The following is a 26,860-nucleotide window of genomic DNA, read 5'->3' on the forward strand; positions in this document are numbered from 1 at the left end:
TTGAAAGTCATACATGTTATTGAAAGTCCAGTTAAGGGAGACGCCTCCAGCGGGTGAGAGTCTTTGGCTGGGCACTGGGCACCCGCTGATGAGGTGCTGCTGTGTAGCTGTTGCTCTCCCAAATCCGCCCAGTTCACAGGCAGTCCACTCTCTTCAAACCTGGACTCATAGCTGCCTTTGCCAGCCTCAGAGGAAACACCTTTGCCCTCCTGGGTCCAAAACGACACCCCCCTTCTGGCAGCAGTGGTCCCTCGGGTGACTCAGTTGCTGACGGAAGCAGTGCAAGTCTGAAGTGTTCCTGAGTCAAAGCTGTGGCGTTCAAAGAGTGGCCTCTCCCCATTTCAGAAACATCAAGCGGCGCTCAGAGAGCCTCCCCAAAGGGCACCTGTAAGGGAAGACAAGGGCCAAAGGCTCCTTTAGGCCTGAGAAGCAGCTGCTGGGCTCTCCAAATATTTGAGGGTAGTGGAATGAGGCTCAGAGCCTTTGCCTTGAGCACTGCAAAACCTCACTGCATTCAGGTCCAGAGCGAGAAAACCTGCACCCCCCCCAATCCTGGTGGGGTCAGGTTGGTTATGGGGACCAAGGATGAGCCTTGTGGTTTCAGCACCTGCTCACATCCGAGGCTGAGGGATCTAACAAAACTGCCCCCCCCCACCTGACAAAGCCACTACCACCTTTCTCCAAAAGGCAAGCACAGCTGGTGGAGGGGGCACTTTCTGCCTGCCAGCTACGGAATAAAACGATTTCCCAAACTGACCCCCAGATGCTCAGCTTAAAAGCACAACAATTTCCCCCAAAGAGGGAAGACTCACTGCTCCCCCCAAAACAACCCAAAGAGGGAAGACTCACTGCTCCCCCCAAGTTTTCTCCTGTCCCCAGCAGAGCTGCTGAGAGGCAGCCAAGCACGGGACGTGGGACAGCAGTGGGGAACAGAAGACCCAGCAAAGAGGTCAGGGGTATTTTGGGACTTGCCTGGCAGCTCATTTCCGGAGCTTTTTCACGAAGCTGACTTCATCTCGGTTTCGGATGCCGTACCTAAAAATAGCGCCGCTCACGTTACATGTCTGCCAAAATACACACATTGCCGTCGTGACAGACCCACCCACCCTTCTCCCCAAGGGCCAAGGGACATCAGGGGAGCAGCTGGACCAGGCCACTGTTCTGTCTAGTCCAGCATCCTGCTCCCCACAGGAGCTCAGCACAACACCCCCCCCCTTCCCACTGCTCATCCCAGGGACCACAGCCTTTGTCCACAGGGCCAATAGTCTTTTTATATTATTATTTCAAACAAAAATTTTTTACAAACATCAAATTCAAAATCTATATTCATTTTCTACCATAAACCTATTACCTAGATTACCTAAATTAAAATATAATCTAATTGCTCTAGGCTTCCCTTTGCTATATGCAAATACAACACAATTAACAAATTAAATTATAAATGATATTATAGGTTCCCATATACCCTGCACTCCCCATGTGTAATCTCAATATTTTTACTTCTTCCATCTTGTTGTGTTGTTATAATTTAATAATTATTCAATTGATTCTATTATTATTTTCTTGCTTACCCCTGCACGTTTTACACATTCTCTATTAATATTTCAATTCCGGAACGATATTTTTTCACTCCATCCCACTCTCTAATTATTCTCTGATTTGAGTGGCCTCTAATAATTGCCGTCAATTTCTACACATAGTTTGTTTTGCCATTCTAATAGTAATGGGATTCTCCCCCTTCCACTAATCTTATCTGCCAAGAACTGGCCCCCTCTCCTCTTGAAGCCACCTGAGTGGGTGGCCAGCCCTGCGCCGTGTGATGCTGAATTCAACAGCTGAGTTCTGCGCTGAATATTGCTGCACCCTCAGCCTGCTCCTTTTCTCCACCCTGAGCCTGTCCAGAGTCACAGCTTTTCAAACGTAATGTTTTATTTCTGGAGAAGAGAACAGTAGCCGCACCCCCTTTTTTGGCTCCCCCAAGTCCCAGGACAGCTGGTTTCCTGCCCTCGCCTGACTGTTGGGGCTCCTCTCCTTTCCCTGCACAAATCTGTAATGAACTCCAGCTGTGTTCCCCCCACCTTCCCTCGGACTCGGCCCCAAAATGAGGCAAGTTGGGTGAGCCCCACCAAGGCCGGCCGGAGCCTCCCGTGACTCACTCTCTCAGCTTTTTCCTGTCGTCTGTCAGCTTCTCTGCGCCAAACATTAAGCAGTATGTTCGCCACACGTACTTCCTGCAAGGGGAGGTTTGCTTATTTATAAAAATACTTTCTATGCCGCTTTATCGTCGTAATACAGCACAGCGGCTCACAGCAATATAAAACCACGCGGTAAAATTGTTACGGAAAAATCTAGGTGCAAGGCTGCTCAGTCCCCCAGCTGGTCGGGCAGAGCCCGCGGGTCCCTGTGGAATAAAGGAAGGAGTCCAGCCACCAACCGGAGCAAACAGCTGTAGACCAAAGTTTATTGCCGCAACAGGTTCAAAGAGGAATATTGAACCCCGAGGATGGGGCGACAAGGACTTTTAAAAGCTTCTATCTTATCCCAGCTTACAGTTCATTAAGCATCATCACTACATCATTGCTACATCAGAAAAGGGGAGGGTTATACGTGATTAACACAACAGGCGGAAACAGGATATATATTGGGAAGTAGATTCTAAGCACCTACTACAAAGGGACAATAGAACTTTGGTTTGCTTAGTTTGTCACCTGGGCAAGTCCGGAGGAGTGCCTTTGCCCAGCAATTGACACCTATGAGTACCTTCCTGTGAGTATGTGACCTCCCACTTGAGGGATTATGGCAGGGACCCAGTGGTTTCCAAATCCTTGGCCAATGAAGCAAATTGGGGGTGGAATGAAGGAAATAGCAAAGGAGTTGATTTTATATGATTTTTAAAGCTAGGCAACTTCCCTGATCTGTCAATTTGAAAGGATACCTTTATGCATAATATTTGTAACATTTAACAGCTTTAAAGATGTCCCCCCCCCCGTAATTTCCGTAACAGAAATCATTTAACTTTTTAATGATTTTACTTTATGGTTTTATATTGCTGCACACCGTGGTGATTTACTTTTGTGATCCGGTGGTATAAAAATATATTTAACAAGCAAGTTAAAAGGAAAATAATTAAAAAGAGGCGCCAGCAGACCATTGTGGTGAGATGTACTTGTAGCCGCCTTCAGAGGCCTGGCGGAACAAAGCTTTTCGGCAGGCGTTTAAAAGTTGGCACAGAAGGTGGCTGTTGGCAGTGTGAGGGCGGAGGGCCGGCAGGTGGGAGCAGCCGATCCGAGGAGACTAAAGGCTGGCCCACCCGCCTGGGAGGGTCACACAGGAGGACCCCCCAGCCGTCCTGGGCAGGGGGGAGGGCTCAACTCACCAGCTGATGTGCTGGATGCCCCCTGCCCGCTCCTGCTTCAGCTGCACAAACCGCTGGATGGCTTTCTTCAGGTCCAGGACGCTGGCATTCTGCACCACCACCACGGCTGCGGAGGAGAAGAAAGCGTCGCCATCACCCCCAGGCTGCATCTTGCGCATCCCGCCAGGACCCAGGAGGTGCTCAGGACACTCTCTCTTCTAACCCCCCCCCCCACTGGGAACACCTTCAGCACCACCTGAGGGAGGGGCTTTGCAGGGCAAGAAAAGGGGGGGGGTCTCCCCCCAAGTGGGCTCTGTGCGGGGAAAAGGGCTGGAAGGGCAATCAGGGCCTTGCTTGCTTGCCTGACTGTATTTTAATATTTTGCTGGAAGCCGCCCAGAGTGGCTGGGGAAACCCTGCCAGATGGGTGGGGTAATAATAATAATATTAATAATATTAATACCCCGCCCATGTGACTGGGTCTCCCAGGCCACTCTGGGCTGCTTCCAACCAAATATCAAAAACAATACAGAGTCAGACATTTAAAACTATAAATAGGTATAAATAAATAAATAATAAATAAATTTATAAATAAATAATAATAGTAATTCCTCCCTGCACCTCCAGCGCCTGAAGCCACGGGGGGGGGGCGGAGGCTGCTGGGCGTCGCTCCTTCTGCCCAGTCTGGACCCGGAAGGGCCCGGGGGGGGTCATGTGGGCGGGGCCAGGGCCGAGGGGCGGGGCGAGGGCGACTCACGCATGGGGGCCTCGGGGGCGTCGGCTCTGCGCACGCGCACCGTCATGGCCTGGCCGTACTCGAGCGCCACCTGCGAGCCGATCTCCTCGGGGGTCACCTGACAGGGGAGAGGGGCGGAGTCAGCGGGGTGATCGACGGGCGAGCCCGGCCCCGCCCCCTGGGGCGGCCTACCTGCGCGGGGAGGTCGCAGAGCAGCGGGTCCCGGACGAGGCGCGCCAGGCCGGCCTGCCACAGCTCCAGCACCTCGGCGTGGGCCGCGTCCAGCGCGCCCTCCTCCTCCTCCTCAGGCGCCGCCATCTCGGGAGGGGCGTGGTCTCCTTGCCGGGCGGAAGCGGAAGTGCCTGGGCGGGGCCTGGGGGCGCCATGCTGCTCTTCTGCCCGGCCTGCGGGAACGTGCTGGTGGCCGAGGAGGGCGCGCGCTGCCACCGCTTCGCCTGCACCACGTGCCCCTACGTGCGCAACGTCACGCGAAAGGTAGGGGGAGGGGAGGGGGGGAGGGGGTCTCTTTTGTGAACGGCAGTGGCGCAGCGTGGGGGGTGCAGGGGGGCACCGGGCGCAACATCGGGGGGTCAGGGTTAGGGGGCGCAAATGACTTGCCTTGCCCCGGGTGCTGACAGCCCACGCTACGCCACTGGTTAACGGAGAAATGTGAGGGCTGGACAGAAAACAAGGACCCCAGCCAGGAAGAGCAGCCAGGAGGCTTGGTCTTGATGGAAGACTGTGGCCACAGGACTCCCACCTGCCACCAGGTGGAACAAGATGGAAGCCCCGAAGAAGAGAGAAGCCAAACTTTTATTAGCTGCTAATCCCCATGTTACAGCCCCCCAAACTCATACATCATGGTTACGTCATGAAAGGGGAGGTCTGGTGGCAGGAATCTGAGCATCCTGGACCCTGCCCCATGGTTCCCCTTGCCCTCCACCAAACACCCATCAAGTGGAACAAAAGAGATCTTTACATTTCCCAGTTTCCCAGCCAAGTTCATCCCACCCTTTTGTCTTCATCTGGGTTTGTGATTTCTGGAATGGCTACCTGTCTGGCACTCAGGTATCAGGAGGCCAGGGATTATCCCTCAGGCAGAGGGGCTGCTGAGTTGCTGAGCTCACAGGTCTAGATAAATTTCTGAAATTTTCCCAGTGAGCCAGTACAGAGATACATTGATCAGTGAATTCTTACATCTGGTATCGTGCAGCAGAGGCCCTTTGAACAGATAGGAAGAAACTGTGATGAAGTGTTTTGTGGGGACAAATCACAAAAGTGATTGTGCTGATGTTGGTAGTGAGCTGCATGTGCATGATATCTGCTGGAGGGGCAACCCCCCCAACCTATACATAAATTTCTGCAACACTTTCAGGTGACGAGCCGGCGCTACCCAAAGCTCAAGGAGGTGGACGATGTGCTCGGAGGGGCCGCCGCCTGGGAGAACGTAGACTCCACTGCAGGTGCCAAGGGGGGTGGTGGGAAAGGGGGCCGGGGTCTCCCAGAGGGGAGTCGGGAGGGACCCCCAGTGGTCATCCAGGCTAACCCCCTCGCAGGCATCGGGGGATCGAGCTCTTATCCCAGGTTTGCCCCGCTCTCCCCCTGCCCCACCTGCAGTTGCTGACGGTCGGGACAGAACCTTGGAGCCCCCTTTGGAAGGTGGAACCCATAATAATAATAATAATTTATTATTTCTACCCCACCCATCTGGCTGGGTTTCCCCAGCCACTCTGAGCAGCTCCCAGAAGAATATTAAAAACATGATAAAACATCAAACATTGAAAACTTCCCTGTATAGGGCTGCCTTCAGATGCTTTCTAAAAGTCCGATAGTTGTTTATTTCCTTGACATCTGGTGGGAGGACGTTCCACAGGGCGGGTGCCACCACCAAGAAGGCCCTCTGCCTGGTTCCCTGTAGCTTGTTCCCTCGCGCTGAGAAGGTTCTGGCCCCCGTGACTCTGATTTAAGAGAGAGCTCAGGAAGCTGCCTTCCGCAGAGTCAGACCCACCTGGCTCAGCGTGGTCAGCGCTGGCTGGCAGCCACAGATCCGCAGGGTTCCAAGCAGGGGATCTTTCTCCCAGGCCCTCGGGGAGATGCAAAACAAGCACCCCACTTGTCAGGTTGAGGGTCCTCATCATCTCTGGCCTTGGCCAGCCTGGGTGCTTGAGGCCCGGAGGGGGAGATGCTCCACCACCCACCGGGTCCTGACACCCTCTTCTTTGTCTCTCCGCCCCCCCCCCCCCAGAGCCGTGCCCCAAGTGTGAGCACCCGCGGGCCTACTTCATGCAGCTGCAGACGCGCTCGGCTGACGAGCCCATGACCACCTTCTACAAGTGCTGCAGCGCCCAGTGCGGACACCGCTGGAGGGACTGAGGCGGCAGTAGAGCTGACTGGGCAACTGGGGTGCGGGTGTCTGCTACTTTGTACATAATAAACAGTATATATCAGAAAGAGCTGCAAACATGTTCTCTCGTTCTCTATGTGGAAGAAGGGCAGGGAGGGTGGCATCCTACACATTTCGGAGCCAAAATGCACACCAGCTCAAAGGGACAAGAGGAATAGTTGGAGAGCTTGGGGAGTATCCTATTTTTTTGCAGTCATTTCTGCTACGTTTTAAAAAGCTGGCTTGAGCTGAGGTTCCACAGATGAAAGTAGCTTCCCCCACCTGAGAGGAGCCACTGCCTTGCCCACAGCAGGAGCCGTTCAGGTGTTTCACCTGCTTCCCCTGTGCTGCCACAGCACCAGACTCTGCCACCGCCATCTGTATCCTCCCAGTTGTGTGTTATGGGGTCAAGCCAGAAGCTGAGAGTCAGGAGGAGGTACAGAAACAATCTCTTTATTAGCAAAAGCACGCAACGACATTCCCTGTCCTACTGTACAAAAGAGGCCTCGTCACAAGGGAGCCATCTGCACCCACTTGTTCCAGTTCAGTTCATAGGGAAAGACCCTGCCCATTTTCAGGGTGCAGTCAACGGTGGGCTCATAGAAGACGGCTGGCGTGCTGCTCAGTTTGGGGCTGCCAACCACCTCCTCAAGGGTCGGCTTCGAGAAGAGCGAGGCTGGTCTCTGCTGCTTCAAGTGGAATTTCCTGATGCAGCCAAGAGATTCAAGGCCCTGTAAAGCAAAACAGAGTTACTGAACGCTAATCTTTTAAAAAGTGTTGGGCATAGGCTGTATTGAAAGCAGTGGTTTCATTGTGGGGGGCAAATTGGACCCTCTAGATGTTGCTGGAATCCCAATTGGCCACGCTGGCTGAAGCTATTGAGAGATGTGCAAGCAGTTCTGTCCACCACTGGCCATTTAGCATTTTCAACATGTAAGAAAATAGCAGCTGCTGATGGGCACATGCTAAGGTGGAGTGTGCCTCCTAAATGCCTTCCCTAGGCAGAAAGAGAACCGTGGCCTTTCCTGAGGTGGCTGCTCCTTGCCCTGTGCCACCACAGCCAGGCTCTGCTCCCTAACAATGGTAGGAGTTTGGGTGGGCAGGTCCTGCTCTGCATCCATCAAGGGTGCAGAAAACCAGCGCTATTGTGCAGCTCCATCTCCAAATCTCCTGAATAGGAGTTGCCAGAAAATGCCTAAGTGCTTTACTCTGGCCTTGGAAGTCGGGTGGGAAACAAATGTGGCTAAATATATAAACTTCTATTTTAAGACAGAGGCTGGGACTAGCTGACCTCCTTCCTCTGCCTCTGCCCTGGGCCTGCGCAGATATGGCCATTCCCTTTTTGGCCACCAGCGGTCGCTGTTCTTGCATGCTGAGCACTGGGAAGGGACACAGACAGCAACATGCAGGTAAGCTGGAAAGACCTGGGCAGAGGGGATCCACCTTGACCCCAGGAGACCAAACATACCTGCAGAATCTCCAGAAGAGCCACCGGCTGCAGGACACCCAAATAGTGGTGGCACAGAGCTGCTTCTGTTATGCCAGGCTTGGTCATGATGTGGCAGAGAACCCCCTCCATGATGCCCTTGCAGACTGGCTTGTTCAGGCTGCCGTCCACGATGCGCCACGGACGGCCGACAAAGCTGATGTTCCCACCAGCGCTGTTTTGAGAGCAGAGGTGCAAGGAGAGAGAGTGAGAGGAGCAGAACCACTGCTGGTATTGGCAAAGGGGACAGCCTCTCCCCCCATGAAGCAACCTGGATCCTGCGACCATCATCTTATTTGTGTGCCTCTTGTGTGGGAAATACGAAAGGCAGTAACATGAGAATGGGCTGCCTTTGGGGTGGCTTCCAGCTTGACTGGCACATTCCTGATCTTTAGGCACCAGTCAAAAACTCCCCTCTATAATCAGGCCTTTGATTATCTGTGGCCTTTTAGAAGTGGGTGGGATGTTTCTAATTTATTTTTCTTCTTGGTTCTAATTATATGGGCTTTTGTTTTGTTATTTGGTTGGCTGGTTGCAAGTTGCTTTGGGCAAGGTAAAACAACTAACAAATTGAACAAATAATGCACTTGTACGCACAGGCACAGGCCAGGCCCCGCTGAAGGCTGCAGCACAGTGAGTGAGCAGATCCCAGCAGCTTTTGGTGGTCTGTCCCAGCCAGGCCTACTCGCGTCTCAACTTAAGAGCCAGAGGCATCTTTAAGACTGGTGCCAACCTCCTGGAGAACAACCCCCAGGGGCAGGTTGGGTCTCCAAAGCACAATACAGCTGACTAGAGGTCCCAGAAGTACTGGAATCAGCAGGAAGTCCCTCTCTGAAAACCCCTCAAATCCACCGGCACAAGTGCTGCCCTGGCCACAAATGGAGCCTCGTTCCCTTTTGAGATCCTGCCACAGCAGCAGGAACTTCTCAAGGGGTTTGGTGGGGGAAACCTGAATACCTTGTTGTTTGCTTCTGAATACCAGTTTCCACTTCTGAATGCCAGTAGCTGGAAACAGCAGGAGGGTGGGGTAGTGCCCCTGTGCTCAGATCCTGCTTGCAGGTTTTCACAGGATCACAGAGCTGTAGAGTTGGGAGGGAATAGGCAGCTGTCCCATACAGGGACTGAGGCTGCGACCTTGGTGGGGTCAGCATCAGGCTCTGACCAAATGTGTTCCGTTAGAATATCTGGTGAGAACACAATGCTGGAGCAGATGGGCCACTGGTCGGATCCAGCAAGATTTTCTTAAACTGACCAATGGGGGAGTTGGGAGTCCCTAAAACTTCCTGAGGTGGGTGCACGTCCTGGGAATCAAGTGAATGTGGCCGCTAATGTCCAAACTGCCTCCGACTACAAAGTGGGTGTGTTGAAGCAACACCGAAGCTGCTCTAATCTAAGTTATGTTAAAACTAAGTTAGTTCTTGGTATGAGCTTTCGTGTGCATGCTTAGTTGGTCTTTAAGGTGCTAATGGAAAGAATTTTTTTTGTTTTGACTATGGCAGACCAACACGGCTATCTATCTGTAACTGGAACTAAGTTATGTTGTGACTCTTTGGACGCAGCTCTGCTCCGGCAAAGGGAATTCTCTCGTTTCATCTGCTCTGCACACTCACCTTTCGTATTCTGCCTGCCATACTTTCCCCGCAGAACATCCTAGGGAAAAGAGCAGAAAGCACAACTGGAACCAGGAGCACAACAACAGGGGTCCTTCCCACCTCCTCACATTGCTGGGCTGCGTGACAACTGCATGGATAGTTTGGATGAGCAGCACAAGCAGGAACAGGAAGGCCCCATGCAGGTGGAAGGGGCTTGGGGAACAAAAAGCAGCCACCAGGAAGGAGCAGTTCTTTAAAAAAAAAAATTAATAGAACCCCTTATATAGGATTTTGTATATAAATTTCCCCTCGGCTCTTTATGCTGGCCCATGCCGAACCAGCATGGATAGTTGGCCCTGGGGAATATTTGACGTTTTCTCCCCTTAAGGCTTTGATCTATAGGCTACCACTAAAACGAGGCTCTATTTTAAACTGTATTCAAACCTATATTTTAATCAACATGTTTTTACTGTATTTTATATTTGGTGTTAGCCACCCTGAGACCGGTCTTGGCCGGGGTATAAATAAAATATTATTATTATTCTTGTAGAGAGAGAAAATACTGACAAGGTAACAAGAAGACGGCAGGCCCTGTGGACTGACAGGTGGTCTTGCCCCACCATGGCTCTGCAGGAGCCCCAGGACAGCCGGCACGCCAAAGGCACGGCATGGGTGGGGACAGCCCTGCCTTGCAGGCCTTTCCCCTCCTGGTCTGGGGGGGGGGGGGAGGCCCTGACTGACATGACTGACGGACTACAAAAGCTGTGGGGTTTTTGGGGGGCAGGAGAGATGTCTTGTTGGTGTTGGTGCTGTTAAGTCTTTGTACCTTTATTTTGGATCTTATGGTTCACGTGGAAATTGTGCAATTTGGTTGTGTACTTTTTAATGTTCAATGTATTTTTATGACTACTTTTCTAATGTTTGCAATTATTCAGTTATTTAAATGGTGCAAGCCCTTCCTTCCCTCCCCCTCCCCTTTTTATGAAGATTACCTGCTCTGGGATCCCACAGCTAACTCTCCCCTGGTCTCCTCGCTGGCCCAAGTAGGACTAATTTAGCCAGCTAGCCCTGGTGATCATCTAATGTTTATTGGATGGATTTCCTCCCTAAATTGATTTTTGAATTCTGAATTTATTGTTATTCCCGTTTTATACTGTATTTTATGCTGTTTTTTGTTGCATCAATTAAGTGTTTTAAATTTGTTGTTAGATGCCCAGGGCCTGGTTTTCTGAACCAGGAAGGGCCAGGTATAAATAAAAAAAAATTATTTATTGTTATTAGAGCATGGTTGAAACTGTGGAAAGGCGGAACGAGTGATTGATAAAAATAAAATGGCTGATGGATTGCCTCTGCACAAAGGGCCTCCCTATTACTCCAACCCCAGTTGCTGGAGGGACGAGGGGGGGGGGTTGTGCTGAGGTCCTGCTTGGGGGCTTCACCGTGAGTTGCCTGGCTGGCCGCTAGGAGAAGAGGATGTGGGCCTGGATGGAGCCCCCTTTGGCCTGATCCTGCTGCAGGCTCCCCCCAACCCATTCCTGAAGTTTCTCCTGCCTGCCAGGTGTGGAGAAGGAGCTCAGTGGGGCTCCTCACACTTACTGCTGGAGACACCGAGGGCCGCTTCCGGCTGCGAGACGGGATCCTTGCGTGGCTCCCTGGGGTGATCACCACAGTCTTCGGCTTCCTGGCTGCTCAGGCCAGCGGCCTCTTTCCCACTGTCCTTCCCCACAGCGTCTATCCTGCAGCCTCGTATGGAGCCTGGCTCTGGTGTGGTCGTTCCTTCTTGCATCTCTGGAGTCCTTGCGCCACCAGGGCTGGCATTCAGGGCCACGGGGCTGTTGGCTCCTTCTCCCAGCATGCTCTGGGTGCCTTGGGCAGCAGCTTCTCCATCCAGACTCTCCTCCGTCTTCTGCCTTTTCCTCGCTGGTTCTTCCTCCGACAGAGCAGAAGGAGAAGCCCTGCTGAGCTCCGTCTCCCCTGACTCAGCCAGGTCCTTCGGGAGAGTGGAGTCTTTGCCTTGCAGGACTTCGCCACCGTCCTCCTTGAGGCGTACTGAGTGCAGCAGCCAGGGGCCGGCGAATCTCCTTGCCACCAGCCGGGTGGTGTGGCCGCCGACTTCTAACACATGCTCCAGGTCAATGAGGTCCTAGGGGGAGAAGGAAAACCAGGACCACCCTCAAAGAGAATCAGAGCAAAAGCCTACAGAACTACATCTCTTAAGGTCCATGAATAACCATAGTTTAGAGGTCTCAGGCCCTAAGGAAGTCAGACTATCCTCCACCAGGGCCAGGGCCTTCTCAGTGATGGCTCCGACCTGGTGGAATGCTCTGTCCCATGACAGCAGGGCCCTGCAGGATTTAACCTCCTTCCGTCGGGCCTGTAAGACAGAGCTATTCCGCCTGGCCTTTAATTTGAATTCAGCCTGATCTTTTATTTCCCTTCTCTTCCCTCCTCCTCCCCTTTTATGAAGATCACCCGCTCTGAGACCCCACAGCTAATTCTCCCCTGGCCTCCTCGCTGGTCCAAGTAGGACCAGTTCAGCCAGCTATCTAATGCTTATTAGATGGATTTCCCCTAAATTGATTTCTGAACTTTGAATTTTATTGTTATTCATGTTTTTATACTGTATTTTATGCTGCTTTTACAATTAAGTGTTTTAAGTTTGTTGTTAGCTGCCCTGAGCCCAGTTTTTGAACTGGGAAGGGCGGGGTATTAATTATTATTATTATTATCTCTCTCCATCATCATGTGGGGATCTGTGCAGTCCAAATGACAATTTGTGCTTGCCATATATGAAGGGGTTAAGACCCACAAAGTTGCAGAATTCCCAGACAGGACAATTTTTGAGGTCATATCCCCTACGTACTGTGGTGGGGAAAGGAGTCAAAAGATCTTAATACTGTCTCCTTCCTGCTTGGCTCAGTCTCTTTCTTCTTGCCAAACCTTTGATGGAGCAGGATGTCTGTCCATTCTCCTCTGAGAGAAGGTTCCATCTGGATTTTTAGAATGCAACTTAAAAAGTAGATTTGCCTGCCTTGTATTTGTTGCTGTTACTGCTGAAATCAAGGACAAGGCTATCTAAAGCACATAAACATTGTTTTTACGCTTACCATACAGTTAATTGCCTGATTCTTTATTAAGAGGGAAGGCAAATTGAAGTGTTCTCCTACTGGTTTCTCTGTCTTGTGATTCCTGATGTCCGATTTATGTCCGTTTATTCTTTGGCGTAAGGTCTGGCCTGTTTTGGCGTAAGGTCTGGCCTGATTTATGTCCGTTTATTCTTTGGCGTAAGGTTAGGCCAGACCTTACGCCAAAGAATAAAGGGACATAAATCTGACATCAGGAATCACAAGACAGAGAAACCAGTAGGAGAACACTTCAATCTCCCAGGACATTCTATACAAGATCTCAAAGTAGCTGTTTTACTACAAAGGAATTTCAGAAATAGACTGGAAAGAGAAGCTGCTGAATTGCAACTTATCACCAAACTTAAAACCATGGAGAAACCTGGTCTGAACAAAGACATTGGATTCTTATCTCATTATACATGACAAAGCCACCTTTCACCTTCTCACCCATTGCTTTTTCCTGTAAGACCTATTGCAGTCGTTAAGAGTCATCAACAGGCTCATCACAGCTATCTGCCCATCACCCATTCCCACCACCCTTCTGAGTAATACCCCTCCCCACCTTCTCACTATATAGAAGGGTCTGGAAACTTCTGTTTCAGTGTATCTGAAGAAGTGTGCATGCACACGAAAGCTCATACCAAGAACTAACTTAGTTGGTCTTTAAGGTGCTACTGGAAGGAATTTTTTTTGTTTTGACTATGGCAGACCAACACGGCTACCTATCTGGAACTGGACAAAACAAAATTAAACTAATTTAACCTTAGTCTCTAGTTTCCGTTTTAAATGTCTCCAGGGATGGTGACTTTTTAACTCTGCTAACGCAGCGTTTTAAATCCTGCATGCACGTGAGACAGGAAGGAGAACTGTCGTTACTAAGCCCTTCCTACCTGACAAAATCCACCCGAGACATCGCACCCACCTGGAGGTACTGGGGCAAGAGCCGCCTGCGCTCCCCGCCGGCCACTTCGTAGGGCTGGAACTGCCTGGCAAGGTCCACCGTGGCCACCCCAAAGTGGGAAGCCTCTCCGATGGCTCTGTAGACTTCCAGGGCGGCGGCAGCATCTGCAGGGCTGTAAGAGAGGCGCTCCAGGGACTGAAGAAGGCGGCCTGCCTGGCAGTCTTCTTCCTGGACACCAAGGAGTCTGGTGAAGGCGATGGGGAGGCAGGAGGCTCCGACGGGGAGGTTCTCCAGATCTGGTGGACCTGCAAGCACAAAATGGGGTGGGTCAGGAGAGAGGGAGCCCGGCAGGCCACCCTAGCTAGCCGCTCTGCTACATATGTGGGGGTCAGGTGGGATTGCTATGAGGAATGATGAAAAATGCAACACACCACTGTGTCAGCAATGAAAGCATTGCTTTGACTGGGCTTGTGTCATTTGGCACGATTTCTGGTCGAATCCCACAAGCCTCTGCACCTCTGCCATTTTCCTTCTCTACGCCTGACAGGCACATATAAGCATTCTAAAACAGACTGGTTGCTTCACCAGGCATCCTCAGTACATAAAGATAGAAGGTAGCTTTGATGTAGCTTTTGTTAATCTTTAGATAGATCTTAAGGGCCAGGAACAGAGTTCACAAGGAGATGGTAAATACTCTTTCCTTGCCTGTCCTTCCTTTCCTGTCTGTTTATGACCTCCGGGGTTTGCTAAAAGCATTCCTCCTTGATTCCTGTTTTATTTACTCTGAAACATGTATGCATGCTCAAAGTAGTCTTTGTAGTTAAAAGGATTTCTCTGATCTAACTTTGTCCCACGTGGGGATTTTTTGAAACGCTCAGAGGAAATCTGATTGGTTCTTACAAATGCTGTGTAAGAGTTCTTTTGTTAATAAAAGGGTCCTGGGCCAGGGTGTGGCGGATTATTATGCGCACTTCCTCCCAGAGTCTTGCTGGCCAAGCCTCATGTGTCTTTTATTAATCAGGGTCCAAATCCTTCCTTGCTTTCAGAACGCAACACACACACAGGCAGCCCACGTCCTTCGCTGGCAGACGAAGCCGTCGCCCTGCCCGGGGGAAGGGGAGGAAGAGCTCCTCTGGCTACAGACTGACCTTGGGCCCAGAGGCTGTCCTGGGCAGGGGTCTTCCTCATCTTCACCTTCACCTGGCAGGAATTGACGACGATGTTGTCGGTGGGGCTCAGGTTGCGAGTGCTGACGATGCCAGGGGCATAGTAGCCTCTCATGAGGAGGTAGTTTGTGTGCGACGCCTGGTGGGCCTTCACTTCAATCTGCCGCTTGCTGGTCGCGTTCTCCTCCAAGTCCTCGTCGTCGTCCTCCTCCTCCTCGTCCTCCTCCAGCCCCTCTTTCCCCAGGCTGCAAGGAGCAGACAGGATCCCCCCCCCATTTCAAGGTCTGCTACATCAAAGGAGCAGCTCCCGCTCCCCCTCGCCAGCAGCATTTCCTGCAGGTTGCCCTCCTGTGTGGCCACGGGCCAGACACCATCTCTTCAGCCTAACTTGCCCAGGTGGTTGTGCAACTCAAATGGGAGGAAAGAAGAGCCACATATTCTTCCTGGACTGACGTGTAAGATCCATTAATCCCCACCAATCTAAAACCAAAAGCGGCTCTGGCACATTTGATTTGGGGTGGTATTCCATTTGCCATTTGTGTGTGGCCGATTCTGCTGTGGAATCTACAGCTGCTCTGCCAAGGTCCCCTGGTGCCAGTTCCCCTCTGGCCAGAAAGGATTCTGCAGCAGAGGTCGGCTCTCCACCCGGAGGACACCGCTGCTTTGCAAACATTGTTTAAACAGTCCTGTGAACATCTTTCTGTGGGTGGGTAGGACTTGCCTAAAACGTTCACCCAATGACATAATGGCCTTTTGCATTAAACACCACTATACATTTTCTGTTTCAGTTGTTTCCATCTGTTCTAGTTTATCTAGTTGTTAATAATTTATTTATTTATTTATTTATTTATTTATTTATTTATTTATTTATACCCTGCGCATTTGGCTGGGTTTCCCCAGCTACTCTGGGCAGCTCCCAATAGAATATTATTATTATTATTATTATTATTATTAAACAAAAGAGATACAACCTCAAACATTAAAAACTTCCCTAAACAGGGATGCCTTGAGATGTCTTCTAAAAGTCAGAGAGTTGTTTATTTCCTCGCCATCTGATGGGAGGGTGTTCCAAAAGGCAGGCACCACTACTGAGAAGGCCCTCTGCTTGGTTCCCTGTAACCTCACTTCTTGCAGGGAGGGAACTGCCAGAAGGCCCTTGTCGCTGGACCCTGGTGTCTGGGCTGAAGAATGGGGGTGGAGATGCTCCTTCAGGTCTACTGGGCTGAGGCCATTTAGTTGTTGTTGATCTTTTTGCAAAGTGCAATCAACAGTCATCACAACAACAACACAAGACAAAGGCAGCTCACTGATCTCGCTGCTGCTGCTGCTGCCTGAAGTGTGGAAGAGCAGCTATGAGCCTCTCCTTGCTCTTCTCTCTCCACACATTCCCCACGTGTACCAAACCCGTCAATGGCCTCAGCAGGATTGCAAAGCCACCAGAAAAACCTCTTCCCCCTGGCTTAGCAGCCTCAGGGAAAGGGGTTGAGGAAGAGCCCCAGGGCTGCTGCTGCTGTGCACCCCAAATGGGTGGGCGGGCTTCAGTTTACCTCCCCTCACTGCCACCCCCTTCCAAACCAAGTGCCAAGGCAGCCCCACCTTTTAATGACTTCGTTCTCCACCAGGGTGCTGTCCACCACCACAATCTGCTCTGGGATCATCACGTCCACAGACACCAAGCCCAGGGAGGAGAGGGCCAGGATGGCGGCACAGTAGCCCCCAGGGCCGTCCAGAGGAAAGGTGACCATCTCCTCGGAGGCAAAGGAGTCGTCTTGGTCCTTGAAAGAGAAGCGAGTGGCTTGGTCCTGCGCTCCGGCCTCCTGGAGCTTCGAGAGGAACTGGTACGATTCGCTGCAGAGCATGGTGGGAAACCGCCACGTGAAAACCCTGGAGAGAGAATCCGAGAATTGTTGAGTTGGAGGGGGACCCCAGGGGTCCTGCAATGCAGGAATCGCAGATAATCCCCGGCAGAGGTTTCCAGCTGACGTCACGATTTATGGCGGTCGATCTCCACTGCCCTCCAGGGAATTTAACAATGTTTTATTATGCCCTCCCCCCTCGACTGAAGATGATTGGACTTCATTTAAAATTATCTCTGGACTGGACCAGGAGTGTAAGGGAGCAATTCCGAGTGAGAAGAGGAACAGCTACTAATTAAATCTGTCAAGAGGCTGCATTTGTGGAAAAGGATCTGTTTTTAGCTGTGTGCCGAGGAAGAACCCCAGAGTGGAATTTCAATGGCGGAGAGTGGAGATGTTATCTGGGTGTTATTTATAGCTGCAGCCTGTATGCAAGTTGGTGGACAGCAGAAGGAATGGAATGCGCAAAGAAAGATAGCGATTAACTCTCCCAGCGGACGAGGTCTGAGAACAACGTTTATGAAGGACTACACACATGAAATGGATCCTGCATTTATGAGAAACAAGAAAGGTGTTGTATGTAAGGAAACAATAAAGGTCAGCTGTGAGAATGGACTAACACATGGGTAGGCAAACTAAGGCCCAGGGGCCGGATGTGGCCCAATCGCCTTCTAAATCCGGCCAGTGGACGGTCCGGGAATCAGCATGTTTTTACATGAGTAGAATGTGTCCTTTTATTTAAAATGCATCTCTGGGTTATTTGAGGGGCATAGGAATTCATTTCCCCCCAAAAATATAATTCGTCCCCCTACAAGGTCTGAGGGACAGTGGACCAGCCCCCTGCTCAAAAGGTTTGCTGGCCCCTGGACTAACATCAAGAGAAGAATTAAAGAGGAGGTGAAAGAAGGATGAAGTGGCTACATGAGGAAGTAATGGATGTATGTTTGCAATAGGAGGGAGAACCTATTGCATTATATCAAAAGTAATTTGGACTAATTTGTAATAATTTGTAATAATCTGGAAAACCAAGAAAAAGAGGAAGAAGAAGAATCATCATCCCTGGCAGATAGCCGTCCAAAGAATTTCCAAGGAAGGAGAGTCCACAACCTCCAAAGGGAGTCCGTTCCTTTGCTGAACAGCTCTTACCGTCAGAAAGTTCTTCCTACTGTTCAGTTGGAATGCCCTTTCTTGCAACTGGACTCCCTTGGGTGGGGTCCTGCCCTCTGAAGCAGCAGGAAGCACAAGCTTCCTCCATGTGACGGCCCTTGATAGATACCTGAAGACGTCTCTCATAAAGGGCAGTCGCATGGAAGATGGCGCAAGAGCTAAGCTACCTTCTGTTCCCCTGGCTGGACAAAGGGGTGGGCTCCCTGTGCTCCAGCATGCCAGGCAGAAAGGGGTGAGGGAAGCCCCCAAGAAGGGCCGTCTGGGCTCCCCTGGGAGGGTGTGTTCCCCCCAACGCAGCCTTGGTTCTCCTGGCTGCCCCCCCATCCCCACAGCCTCTGCTTTGCACTGGCAGCCTCAGGCAGGGCACGGACCTGTAGTAGCTCTGAGAGAGCTGGTAAGACATGGGCACAAAGGGCAGTGCCCGGCTCTTCTTGGGGCCCAGGCTGTGGTTGCCCCTCCGGCGGTTCACGAGGCTCCTCTTCTGGCAGTCCAAGAAGGCCTTGACCAGGAGGTCGTCCCCGTACTCCCGGTAGAGGCGGAAGGTCTGCGGACACAAACACACAGGCAGGCAGCTAAGAGCTGGGAACTTCAGCTCCCCGTTATAATGTCTCTCAATCTTTGTTTGCTTTTGGGGAGGGTAACATTTCCGTGGTATTTTCAAGCATCTTTTCCGCCCACTTTTGCCATTTCCAACATGCCCAAATCATTTCGCCAGCATTTTGAAGTGCCTCCTAGACCTTTTCCTCGCCACGCTTACAACCTACCTTCCATTCCTGTTTCCTGCCTGTTTATGACCTTTGGGGTTTGCTAAAAGCATTCCTCCTTGATTCCTGTTTTATTTAGCCTAAAACATGTATGCATGCTCAAGGTAGTCTTTGTAGTTAAACGGATTCCTCTGATCTGACTTTGTCTTGTCCCACGTGGGGATTTTTTGAAACGCTCAGAGGAAATCTGATTAGTTCTTACAAACGCTATGTAAGAGTTCTTTTGTTAATAAAAGGGTCCTGGGCCAGGGTGTGGCAGATTATTATGCGCAGTTCCTCCCAGAGTCTTGCTGGCCAAGCCTCGTGTATATTTTATTAATCAGGGTCCAGTCCTTCCTTTACCTTCAGAACGCACCAGACTAGAGGGGCCACTGGCCTCATCCAGAAGTCTCCTTATAAGTTCTCAGGCGCATAGGCCAGCTGTCTCCCCCCCCACTCCCCCAGGCATCAGTCTCCTCAGCAGATGCTCAAGCCCCAGTATGTTTCCTTGAGCCCCCAAGATAGGCAAGGGGACACACACACCTTAGCAGACCAAGCTTCTCTCTACCTGAAATGACTGGCAGGACTTCATCTGGTTGTCGGAGAGGGCCAGCGTGCTCTGGATCAAGTTCTGCAGCACCAGAAAGTGGATGTCGGCGATGCTGGAAGGAAAGAGCCTGTGTCAGTCTGAAATCGACCTTCGCAGCACAGATCCTTCTTTCTTAAAGATAAAGCCTAACGTCAGTGATGAATAAACCGCTCCACATCTTAGCAGCTTGGGAAGCTGGAATGGGGTGGGGTGGGGGGTGTCTTGGCACTTGGGGATACTGGATTTCAGTTTCAAATGGTTTCCAACAGGAGAAGGAAGCATTTTATGCTTCTCCCCAGCCCACTTTGCCTCACCTGCTGAGCACATCCTCTTTCTTGCTTTGAGTTGTCTCATCTCCGATGGCCAGAACTCGGAACCTGGAAAAGGGCAAGGAAGGAGCCACGGGGAGATCTCACCAAGGTGGCACACACAGGCGCATCTCCCTTTATCCTGGGGTAGCGTACACCCACCCTGGCACGCAGGTGGCCCAAAAGGACCCCTGGGCCCCAAACCTCAGAAAGCCTCTGCCAGACTGAGCTGGCTGAAGGCAGCTTCCTACAGACCGGCCAGGGACTGGGGCAGATTCTGATGGGCAAGAGCCAGGTCTGCAATTCCCCCGGCCACAGCAGGCTGGTTTCTCGGCAGACGGGCAGCTCAGCTCCTGCAGGGCCACCCTCTCAGAGATCCAGAGAGGCCCCGCCACTGCCAGCTCCTGACCCAGCTCTGCCAGCGGGGTTTGGCCAAGGAGATACCTGCGGAAAAGCTCCTCCAGGGTGTCTGGAATAGCAGGTCTGGGATTCCCCAGTGTGGAGCTGAACTTCTCCTTCAGCCTCTCCACAAATTCCTTGAACTCTTCTGCGCAAACCTTTGAGAAGAGGAGGGAGGGAGGGAGGGAGGTCAGTTCTGAACAAAGCCTGGTCCTGGGAACCAGCGAAGCAGGGCCCACACCCGGTTCCGTCTCTCAGGGTCACCTGCATGAATGGCACCTGCGCACTCGTCTCTGTTTCAAGGGCTCCTCTGGCAGGGCAGGGGCGGAAGGAGGGGCTGGGAGGAGGCTGGAGGTCTCCTGCCCCGCCTTCCAAAGCCCAAGAGGGGCAGGAGGTGGCAGAAGAAGAACCAGTGGCTCTGGCATCAGCCCACTCCTTGTTTGGGTCCACTGCTGAGAGGCTGGCAAGGGTTGCCCATTTGCTATGGGGCCATGTTCAGGGTGTCACTGTTTGTATATGAAGCCCTTAACTACTTGGGACCAGATTCCCCACGAGATCGCCTTTCCCCACTCCACCGCGTCCCTCAGTGCAACTGGCCCTGTTACAGGTGACACAGAATTCCCATTCCACACCTGTAATAACTGGATTGTTTAGTGTGGCATCTACACTTTGGAACTCCCTGCCTGTTGATATCACTGTACTCATTTTGGCACCTGCTAAAAGCATTCTTAGTTAGGCATGCCTACCCAGAGGCTTAGAAGCTGATATATTCTTACTCTATTTTAACTTTTGCACGTTTTAAAGCAGAGTTGTGGTTTTTTCTTGAGTTTATTGTTTTATCTTCTTGTAAATCTGACTCGTCTGTTGCCTTTGTTGCATATCCTTAGGTGCCAGGCAAAAATGTTCCTCTTCTCCCAGGCCTTTGGCTAATTAAAGTATGGCCTTTTAAACTGGGTGTGTCTTGTTTTTGTTTGTTATTATGGTATGTCTTGTTGTGTTTTTATATTGTAAACTGCCCTGTGATCTTTGGCTGAAGGGTGGTATAGAAACTAATGATGATGATGAAGAACTGCTTTGAAGTTTTTTACAATCAAGTGTTAAATGCAACTAAAGAAAATAATTCAAGGTTGAAGGGGCACAGAGAAACCATCCCTGGAGTTGTGCTCAGCATCTCTGCCCATGCACGGCAGGGGTGCATGCATGGACCCAGAGCCCCACACCTGCCCCTGCTCACCTTGGGGTCCTGGTAGTTGCTCTTCCTGTTCATGAAGTCATCAATCAGAGTCCGGTCTTGGTAGACTTCAGCCAGGCAAACCCTGCGGAAGACACCCCCCAGTTTAGCCCTGAAGCTGAGCCTCCCTCCGAGAAGGCTGGCTTCTGCAGAAAACACTTCAAGAGCCACAGAGGCGGCCAAAAGGGGGCATCCCCCGGCACCAGCCTCTTCTCCCCAAGGAGGGATGGCCGACTCCATTCGATGGTGATAGGGAAAATGTTGGCTCTCAGACCATCGCCTCACGGGGAGAGCCCTTGGCCACAGCATTCCTGTGTTCTTAGCAAATTCACATTCCCCACTCACAGCTGGGGAAGAGGAACCCCAGGAGGGAGGGAGCCCTGAAGGACGCCCTGAGAGCAGGGGAGGCAGCGAAGGACAGAACACCCCCCCCCCCGGACACTGGGACACGGAGAGGGCCTTCTTGGTGGTGGTCTGGTCCCAGGCAACTTGGGAACTCCCTGCCCAGAGAAGCCAGACTGGCTCCCTCCTTGCTCTCCATCCGTTGGCAGGTGAATCCCTTTTTGTTCCCACAGACATTCGGAAATTGACCAAAGGGCTGGTGCTCTGATCTTTTCATTGCAAAGATCTGTACATTTTAATAAACCACTACACACGCACACATATATATCTGTATCTTGTATAGATGTTTTGATGTTTTATTGTTTTCTTATATCTGTTGGAAGCTGCTCAGAGTGGCTGGGGCAACCAAGTCAGAGGGGAAGGGTACAAATATTAAAATTACTATTATTATTAGGTTATTATTATTATAAGTAGTAGTAATAATCGTTTTTAAATTATTGCTTCCCCTCCCCCAACGAAAGGTGGGTGTGACTCCATCTGGTCTCGGTCTATATCGTTTATTAACAATAAATGGCACAGCCATCTGCCCTCTGTCTCAGCCCTAGCAGCCACCGTGGAGAAATCACCTTATCGCTTTAGAATGAAGTACACCCCGAGGACAGCTGCTGAATTTGTAATGTAAAAAGGTTTTCCAAGTTTGTGGACTACTGCATGCAAGACTTAACATCTGCACGTTATTTGTCTTGGGAGACAACACTCTTGCTCCCCTAAAATTTCCAATAGAGCTTATGAAACGAGGAAAGTGCCTCACTTGTAGTTGAGGTAGGTCTGGGGGTTCTTGACGATGTAGCGCGCCCTCCGCCCCACCGAGTGACACGTCTTGTCCAGCGACTCCTCGAAGTTGCTGTGCATGATGTCTCGCACCACCTGCCAGGGGACAAACGGCCCCTTCACCTGCGTAGGAGAAGAGAAAGGAGCCCCCGCTCAGCCAAGACCAGGATCCCTGGACCCTTTGCACACAAGGGAAGCCCAAAGACGCTCCCCCCCTCCCGTTCTCCCCACTTGCTGGCTGCCAATTCGCCCCCTCCCAGCCTCGCTGCTGAGATCAGCTTCCCTGCCCACCTTGGCATTGAGGACGTTGCTGGCGATCCGGCAGAGCATGAGCAGGCTGTCCTCCTGCACGGTCCACGTCACGCGCAGGCGGGTCATCCTCTGCAAGGCGCTCTGGTCCGCTTTGTCGTGGTAGCGCGGCTTTTTCCTCTTCACCCCGGTGCCCCCCTCTTAGAAAGGAAGGAGGCAACATGTGGTGAGCGAGCAGCTCGTGGCTCTGCCTCTCCCATGTGTGTGCGTGGGGGGGGGGCAGGTGGGCATCCAAGGCCCACTGCTGTGGAAGACCAGGGCACAGCAGCTCTGCCCCCCCTGTGCCCAGCAGACCCCAAAGGCAGGCAGGAGGATTTGCCCCAAGCCATTAGGAGGACATTGAGATCTCAAAGGAAGAGGAAAATCCAACCTACAACTCCCATGACCCCTAGCTAGCAGGACCAGTGGTCAGGGATGATGGGAATTGTAGTCTCAAAACATCTGGAGGGCCGAGGTTGGGGAAGCCTGATCCAGACCAAAATGGCACTCAGAGCCCTAAGTGGTTTTCGGCCAGCGAGTGCCATGCACACCCTGCCCCCCCAGCCCCCCAGTGAGGTAGGCCACCTCTTTTCTTCTTCCTTTTCCTTGTCTTCTTCACCGGCTCCTTCTTAAGCCGCTTCCTCTTCTGGCTCTTTCCGCCCCTCACTCTCTGGCTTCTGTTCAGCGTGGCTTCGCTTTCGACCTCCAGGTCCTCCTTCTGGACCGCAGGATCCGCACCCAGCAGCCCGTCTCCCCAAAGAGAGCTGCTGCCGCCGCCACCTGGGAACCAACAAGGAAATCCTGCACCAGCAAGGAATGCACAGCAAAAACACACACAGGCACCGCCTGTCTGGCCAGCAGCTCATGGGGGAGCAGCAGGGAGGGAGGGAGGGGCTTTTGCAGGCCCCAAAAGCATGGAAGAGGGAGGCAGCAACTGGAAATGGCAACTGCCGGTCTAAAGAGACTCCCCCAGGCGCATGCGCAAGAACTGTGACTCTGTCTTGCACACACACATATACAGAGGTGTTAAAAAGTCTTAGCTTTTGAGCTATTTGAGCTGCTACTATTTACTTATGTATTATCTGCCCTTCACTCGAATGTCCCAGGGCAAGTTACAACATTAAAACAAATGTTAACACTTTACAACAACTTGCGATCACCAAAGTAAGGTGGGTGCCAAAAATATGCGCCTCAGGTGTAAAAAGCCAGGGTAAAGAGATGCGTCCTCAATATCCTCTGAAAGCAGCACAGTGAAGGTACCGGGCGCACCTCCCTGGGGAGGGAGTTTGCCATCTCAGCACCCGGGGAGGTCTGTAGGGAAGGAAGCGGCCTATGGGTATTTGGGGCCTGAGTTGTTCAGGGCTTAATTTGATCTGGCTTCTCCTGAGAGGGGCAGTGGCAAACCACAGAAATTGCTGAGTGGCCATCACCCACTGGAGATCTTCAAAAGGAGCACCAGGTGCTGCCAAAATGTCTTGGTGCAATTTAGGAAGAAGGTCAACCTGCGTCTAGTCTCCACTGCCCAGCTCCGTAAAGCATTTTTCCACAGCAAGGGCTGCCCAGCATGTCAGCCTCTTTGGACCAGCTTCACAGCTCCCACAACGGCCACATGAAAGCTGGGCCGCCCCTCCTATTCCCCTGGAGGAGTAGGAGCAATGCACAACCATCTCTGTGCCCCCCACCCCGGACACACACAGGGGAGCCCCCAGCCCCATTACCTCTTGTGCTCAGCGGCAGGGAGCGCTTGGTCAGGAAGGTCTGCAGTCTGACCGTGTGCCCAGCTTCAGCAGCAGCAGCGTTCTCCTAGCGGCAAAGCACACCGGTTACCAGCCATGCAAAGGCCGCAGGTGGTTCTAGCTCAGACTAGAGAGAGGATTTTGCTTCCTAGCCAAGCTTGGCTGCACCTGGCAGTCACCTGCAAAGCCTGAGCGCCACATCTGTGTCCAGTTGACCAAAAAGGAGCCTTTCCTAACAACTGCAGAAGAGCCCTGGGAGCAGGGTTGATAAAAATAAATGATTTTTTAAAATCGGATTTTTAAAATTTTAAATTGTATTTTTAAAATAGAATGGTTTTGGAGGAAAAATCTTTCTAAAGATAGTTTTCTGTTTAAGTTACATTATAGTCCAAAGGCTATTCATCAGGAAATAAGGATTTGTTTTCAATTTTTCATGTGTGCTCAGTCTAAGTTTTTTTTAAACAAACAAACCCGTTTAACCTCATCAGTTAACAAACATGGATACGTATGCTATAATGTTACTGTTTTAGTTAAATAAATTGTTTAAATTTTTATTATGGAAATGATTATTTTTCTCCTTCCAATAAAGTACAGCAGAAAAGTTGTCCAAATATAAACAATAATAGTATAACCGTATCAGTAATTTTTGATATAACTGTAAAAACTACTATGAAAATTTATTATTCCAAAAATGAAACCTTCATCAGGTTGTAAATATTAAGATTATACCAGCAAGAATGAGTCTTTCTGTAAAAAAAATGATTTAAATCAAGTCTTACTGACTAGTGACTTGACTTAAATTGTGATTTAAATTGTGATTTAAATTCTGATTTAAATCACATCCACCCTGCCTGGGAGTGAGCAAGAGGGACGAATCCAGGTGGAAGCACCGGAGGAAATGTGTGGATTTGGCATTGCATGTGGGCTACAGAGTGAACAGATGGCTTCCTGCACAAAGCAGGTTCTTAGAGAAGCTTTTGCCCACCATGGACACAACAGTCTCCGTGCTGGGAAAGCGCATGGCTGCTCTTGCCCCTGTGCTCATGCTCCTGCGGAGTCAAGAGAGGGGGGTGATGCTGTGCCCACCTGTCCAGGCTGGGGGGATGCAGAATGTCATTTTGACTTCACAGGGACGGCAGGTAGTTTAGCCTCCGAAAGCCACACATAACATTCAGAATCCTTTGATTTCAGTGCTTAGCTGACACCGGCACCATTCAGAAATAAATTTCAGTTATAGCCACTGATAATACAGGCAGCTGAAAAGGTGATATATGAGAGCTGTCTCTCTCCTTCTCAAAAATAAAATGCATGTCAAAGCAAAATTTAGCACAGAGCGGCTTGTGCTAAAAAATCCAGTTTATTTCTTCCACCGTCTGCATTGTTTTAAAAGATATCTATTTTGGGGTGAGGGGGGGAGGAGGCAGTTTTTAAAAAGAATTGTTTGGGAAGAAAAACTCACCCTCCTGGTCTTGTTCATAATGTAGCTGGTCCAAATCCAATTGCGTTTCAAATGGCCGTAAAAGCTGGAATCCAAGCCCCCAGCACCGAGCCCATCACCAGGAATGGTGCCGTTGTCCTCCACCTCTCGGCGTCCTCTTAAAGGGGGGGAAGGCACGGTGAAGGGAACAGCTTAGCCCAGGAATCCTCAAAGGCCAGCTCTGCTTAGGACCAGGGAGTGTGGGGGGAGGCTTGGTCCTGCCATGCAACTATTACAGCGATTTCTGACTAAACCTTACGAAGAACTTTCTCAGAGGGTGGTGAACGACTCCCCTTCCTTGGAGGTTTCTAAGCAGAGGTTGGATGGCCATCTGCCATGGCTGCTTAGCTGAGATTCCTGCACTGGAGGGGTTGGGCTGGATCTCCCTTGGGGGTCCCTTCCAACTCCCCACTTCTATGATTCCAAGTGACTCCCCACTCCTCCCACTTCCTGATGCTGCTAAGGGAGCCTGATTCTTCCAGACAGCAGTAGCTGTAGCACAGCTTAGTTTTAGTGCTGGGCCTTTTCTGTATTAACTCTGAAAAGGCAAAGAAAGAAATGCCTTTAAAAAGAGAGGCGTAGGAAACCCCAATGGGCCTTCCAGAGTCTTTTGCATCGTTTTTGATCCTATCTACTGCACTCCTATTGCAGTCATACCTTGGGTTACGAACGCTGTGGGTTGTGTGTTTTCGGGTTGCGGACCGCGCCGAACCCAGAAGTACTGGAACGGGTTACTTCTGGGTTTCGGTGCTCACGCATGCGCAAAGCGCAAAATGACATCACGCGCATGCGCAGAAACGCCAATTCACGTCACACGTATGCACAGATGCGGTGCTTCAGAACGCTGTGGGTTGCTAACGTGGCTCCCGCACGGATCACGTTAGCAACCCGAGATATAACTGTGCAAGGAGCGTGAATCTGCACAGAAAGGGCTCAACGGTGCACCTCTTCTAGGACACATAGATTTCCATTTCAGTGCAACCAAGGAGCATTTAAGCCCCTGCATCTCAGATCTGATCAGCTAAGACCTGGAGAAAGCCTGGGGGGGGGGCCTCCTCTTTTCCTCCCTGCTGGAGCCCTTTACCAGCCCTGCCTCCGCTGGCGGATGGGAGTCACCCTCCACACCTGGGTGCATTCTGCCCTGCCAAAG

At 51.2% G+C, this 26,860-nt stretch overlaps 3 protein-coding genes across 6 annotated transcripts in view; 1 reads left to right on the forward strand and 2 right to left on the reverse strand.

Moving 5' to 3' along the window:
* Positions 1-13: 13 nt before the first annotated feature.
* Positions 14-4,428, reverse strand: SNRNP25 (small nuclear ribonucleoprotein U11/U12 subunit 25). The gene is made up of 6 exons (XM_081889430.1): positions 4,283-4,428; positions 4,112-4,208; positions 3,377-3,482; positions 2,157-2,231; positions 973-1,035; positions 14-385 (listed from the first exon to the last, which is right to left on the reverse strand). The coding sequence occupies exons 1-5, from the start codon at positions 4,406-4,408 to the stop codon at positions 981-983; spliced, it is 459 nt and encodes a 152-aa protein (XP_081745556.1). The 5' UTR covers positions 4,409-4,428; the 3' UTR covers positions 14-385; positions 973-980.
* An 8-nt stretch (positions 4,429-4,436) lies between these two features.
* Positions 4,437-6,551, forward strand: POLR3K (RNA polymerase III subunit K). The gene is made up of 3 exons (XM_081889437.1): positions 4,437-4,585; positions 5,466-5,553; positions 6,336-6,551. Exons 1-3 carry the CDS (start codon positions 4,475-4,477, stop codon positions 6,461-6,463), a joined length of 327 nt encoding a protein of 108 aa, XP_081745563.1. The 5' UTR covers positions 4,437-4,474; the 3' UTR covers positions 6,464-6,551.
* A 354-nt stretch (positions 6,552-6,905) lies between these two features.
* GTF3C1 (general transcription factor IIIC subunit 1) overlaps positions 6,906-26,860 on the reverse strand; it is a 37,822-nt gene continuing 17,867 nt past the window's right edge. For 3 of the 4 annotated variants that reach the window (XM_081889046.1, XM_081889045.1, XM_081889047.1), the window contains 17 exons: positions 25,693-25,828; positions 24,216-24,300; positions 23,083-23,277; positions 22,501-22,658; positions 22,190-22,332; positions 21,040-21,121; positions 19,851-19,963; positions 19,413-19,475; positions 19,078-19,171; positions 18,138-18,310; positions 16,340-16,627; positions 14,726-14,988; positions 13,599-13,882; positions 11,148-11,694; positions 9,570-9,609; positions 7,942-8,134; positions 6,906-7,204 (listed from right to left, as the gene is read on the reverse strand). In XM_081889046.1, the coding sequence (XP_081745172.1) occupies positions 6,983-7,204; positions 7,942-8,134; positions 9,570-9,609; positions 11,148-11,694; positions 13,599-13,882; positions 14,726-14,988; positions 16,340-16,627; positions 18,138-18,310; positions 19,078-19,171; positions 19,413-19,475; positions 19,851-19,963; positions 21,040-21,121; positions 22,190-22,332; positions 22,501-22,658; positions 23,083-23,277; positions 24,216-24,300; positions 25,693-25,828 (3,079 nt within the window). In that variant the 3' untranslated portion in view covers positions 6,906-6,982. The other variant, XR_014163030.1, reaches the window with a different exon arrangement.

This window comes from Podarcis melisellensis (genome assembly GCF_964234715.1).
Source record: "Podarcis melisellensis genome assembly, chromosome: 14".
NCBI classification, from domain to species: domain Eukaryota; kingdom Metazoa; phylum Chordata; class Lepidosauria; order Squamata; family Lacertidae; genus Podarcis; species Podarcis melisellensis.

Bases quoted from the DNA above. Each gene is read 5' to 3' on its own strand.
- SNRNP25 (XM_081889430.1), bottom strand. From the start codon at position 4,408: ATGGCGGCGCCTGAGGAGGAGGAGGAGGGCGCGCTGGACGCGGCCCAC. The intron at 3,483-4,111 runs GTGAGTCGCCCT...TCTCCTCCGCAG, and splicing joins CGCCCCCGAGGCCCCCATGC to CCGTGGTGGTGGTGCAGAAT. The intron at 2,232-3,376 runs GTGAGTTGAGCC...CTCCCCTTGCAG, and splicing joins GGCATCCAGCACATCAGCTG to GAAGTACGTGTGGCGAACAT.
- POLR3K (XM_081889437.1), top strand. From the start codon at position 4,475: ATGCTGCTCTTCTGCCCGGCCTGCGGGAACGTGCTGGTGGCCGAGGAG. The intron at 4,586-5,465 runs GTAGGGGGAGGG...CAACACTTTCAG, and splicing joins TGCGCAACGTCACGCGAAAG to GTGACGAGCCGGCGCTACCC. The intron at 5,554-6,335 runs GTGCCAAGGGGG...CCCCCCCCCCAG, and splicing joins GAACGTAGACTCCACTGCAG to AGCCGTGCCCCAAGTGTGAG.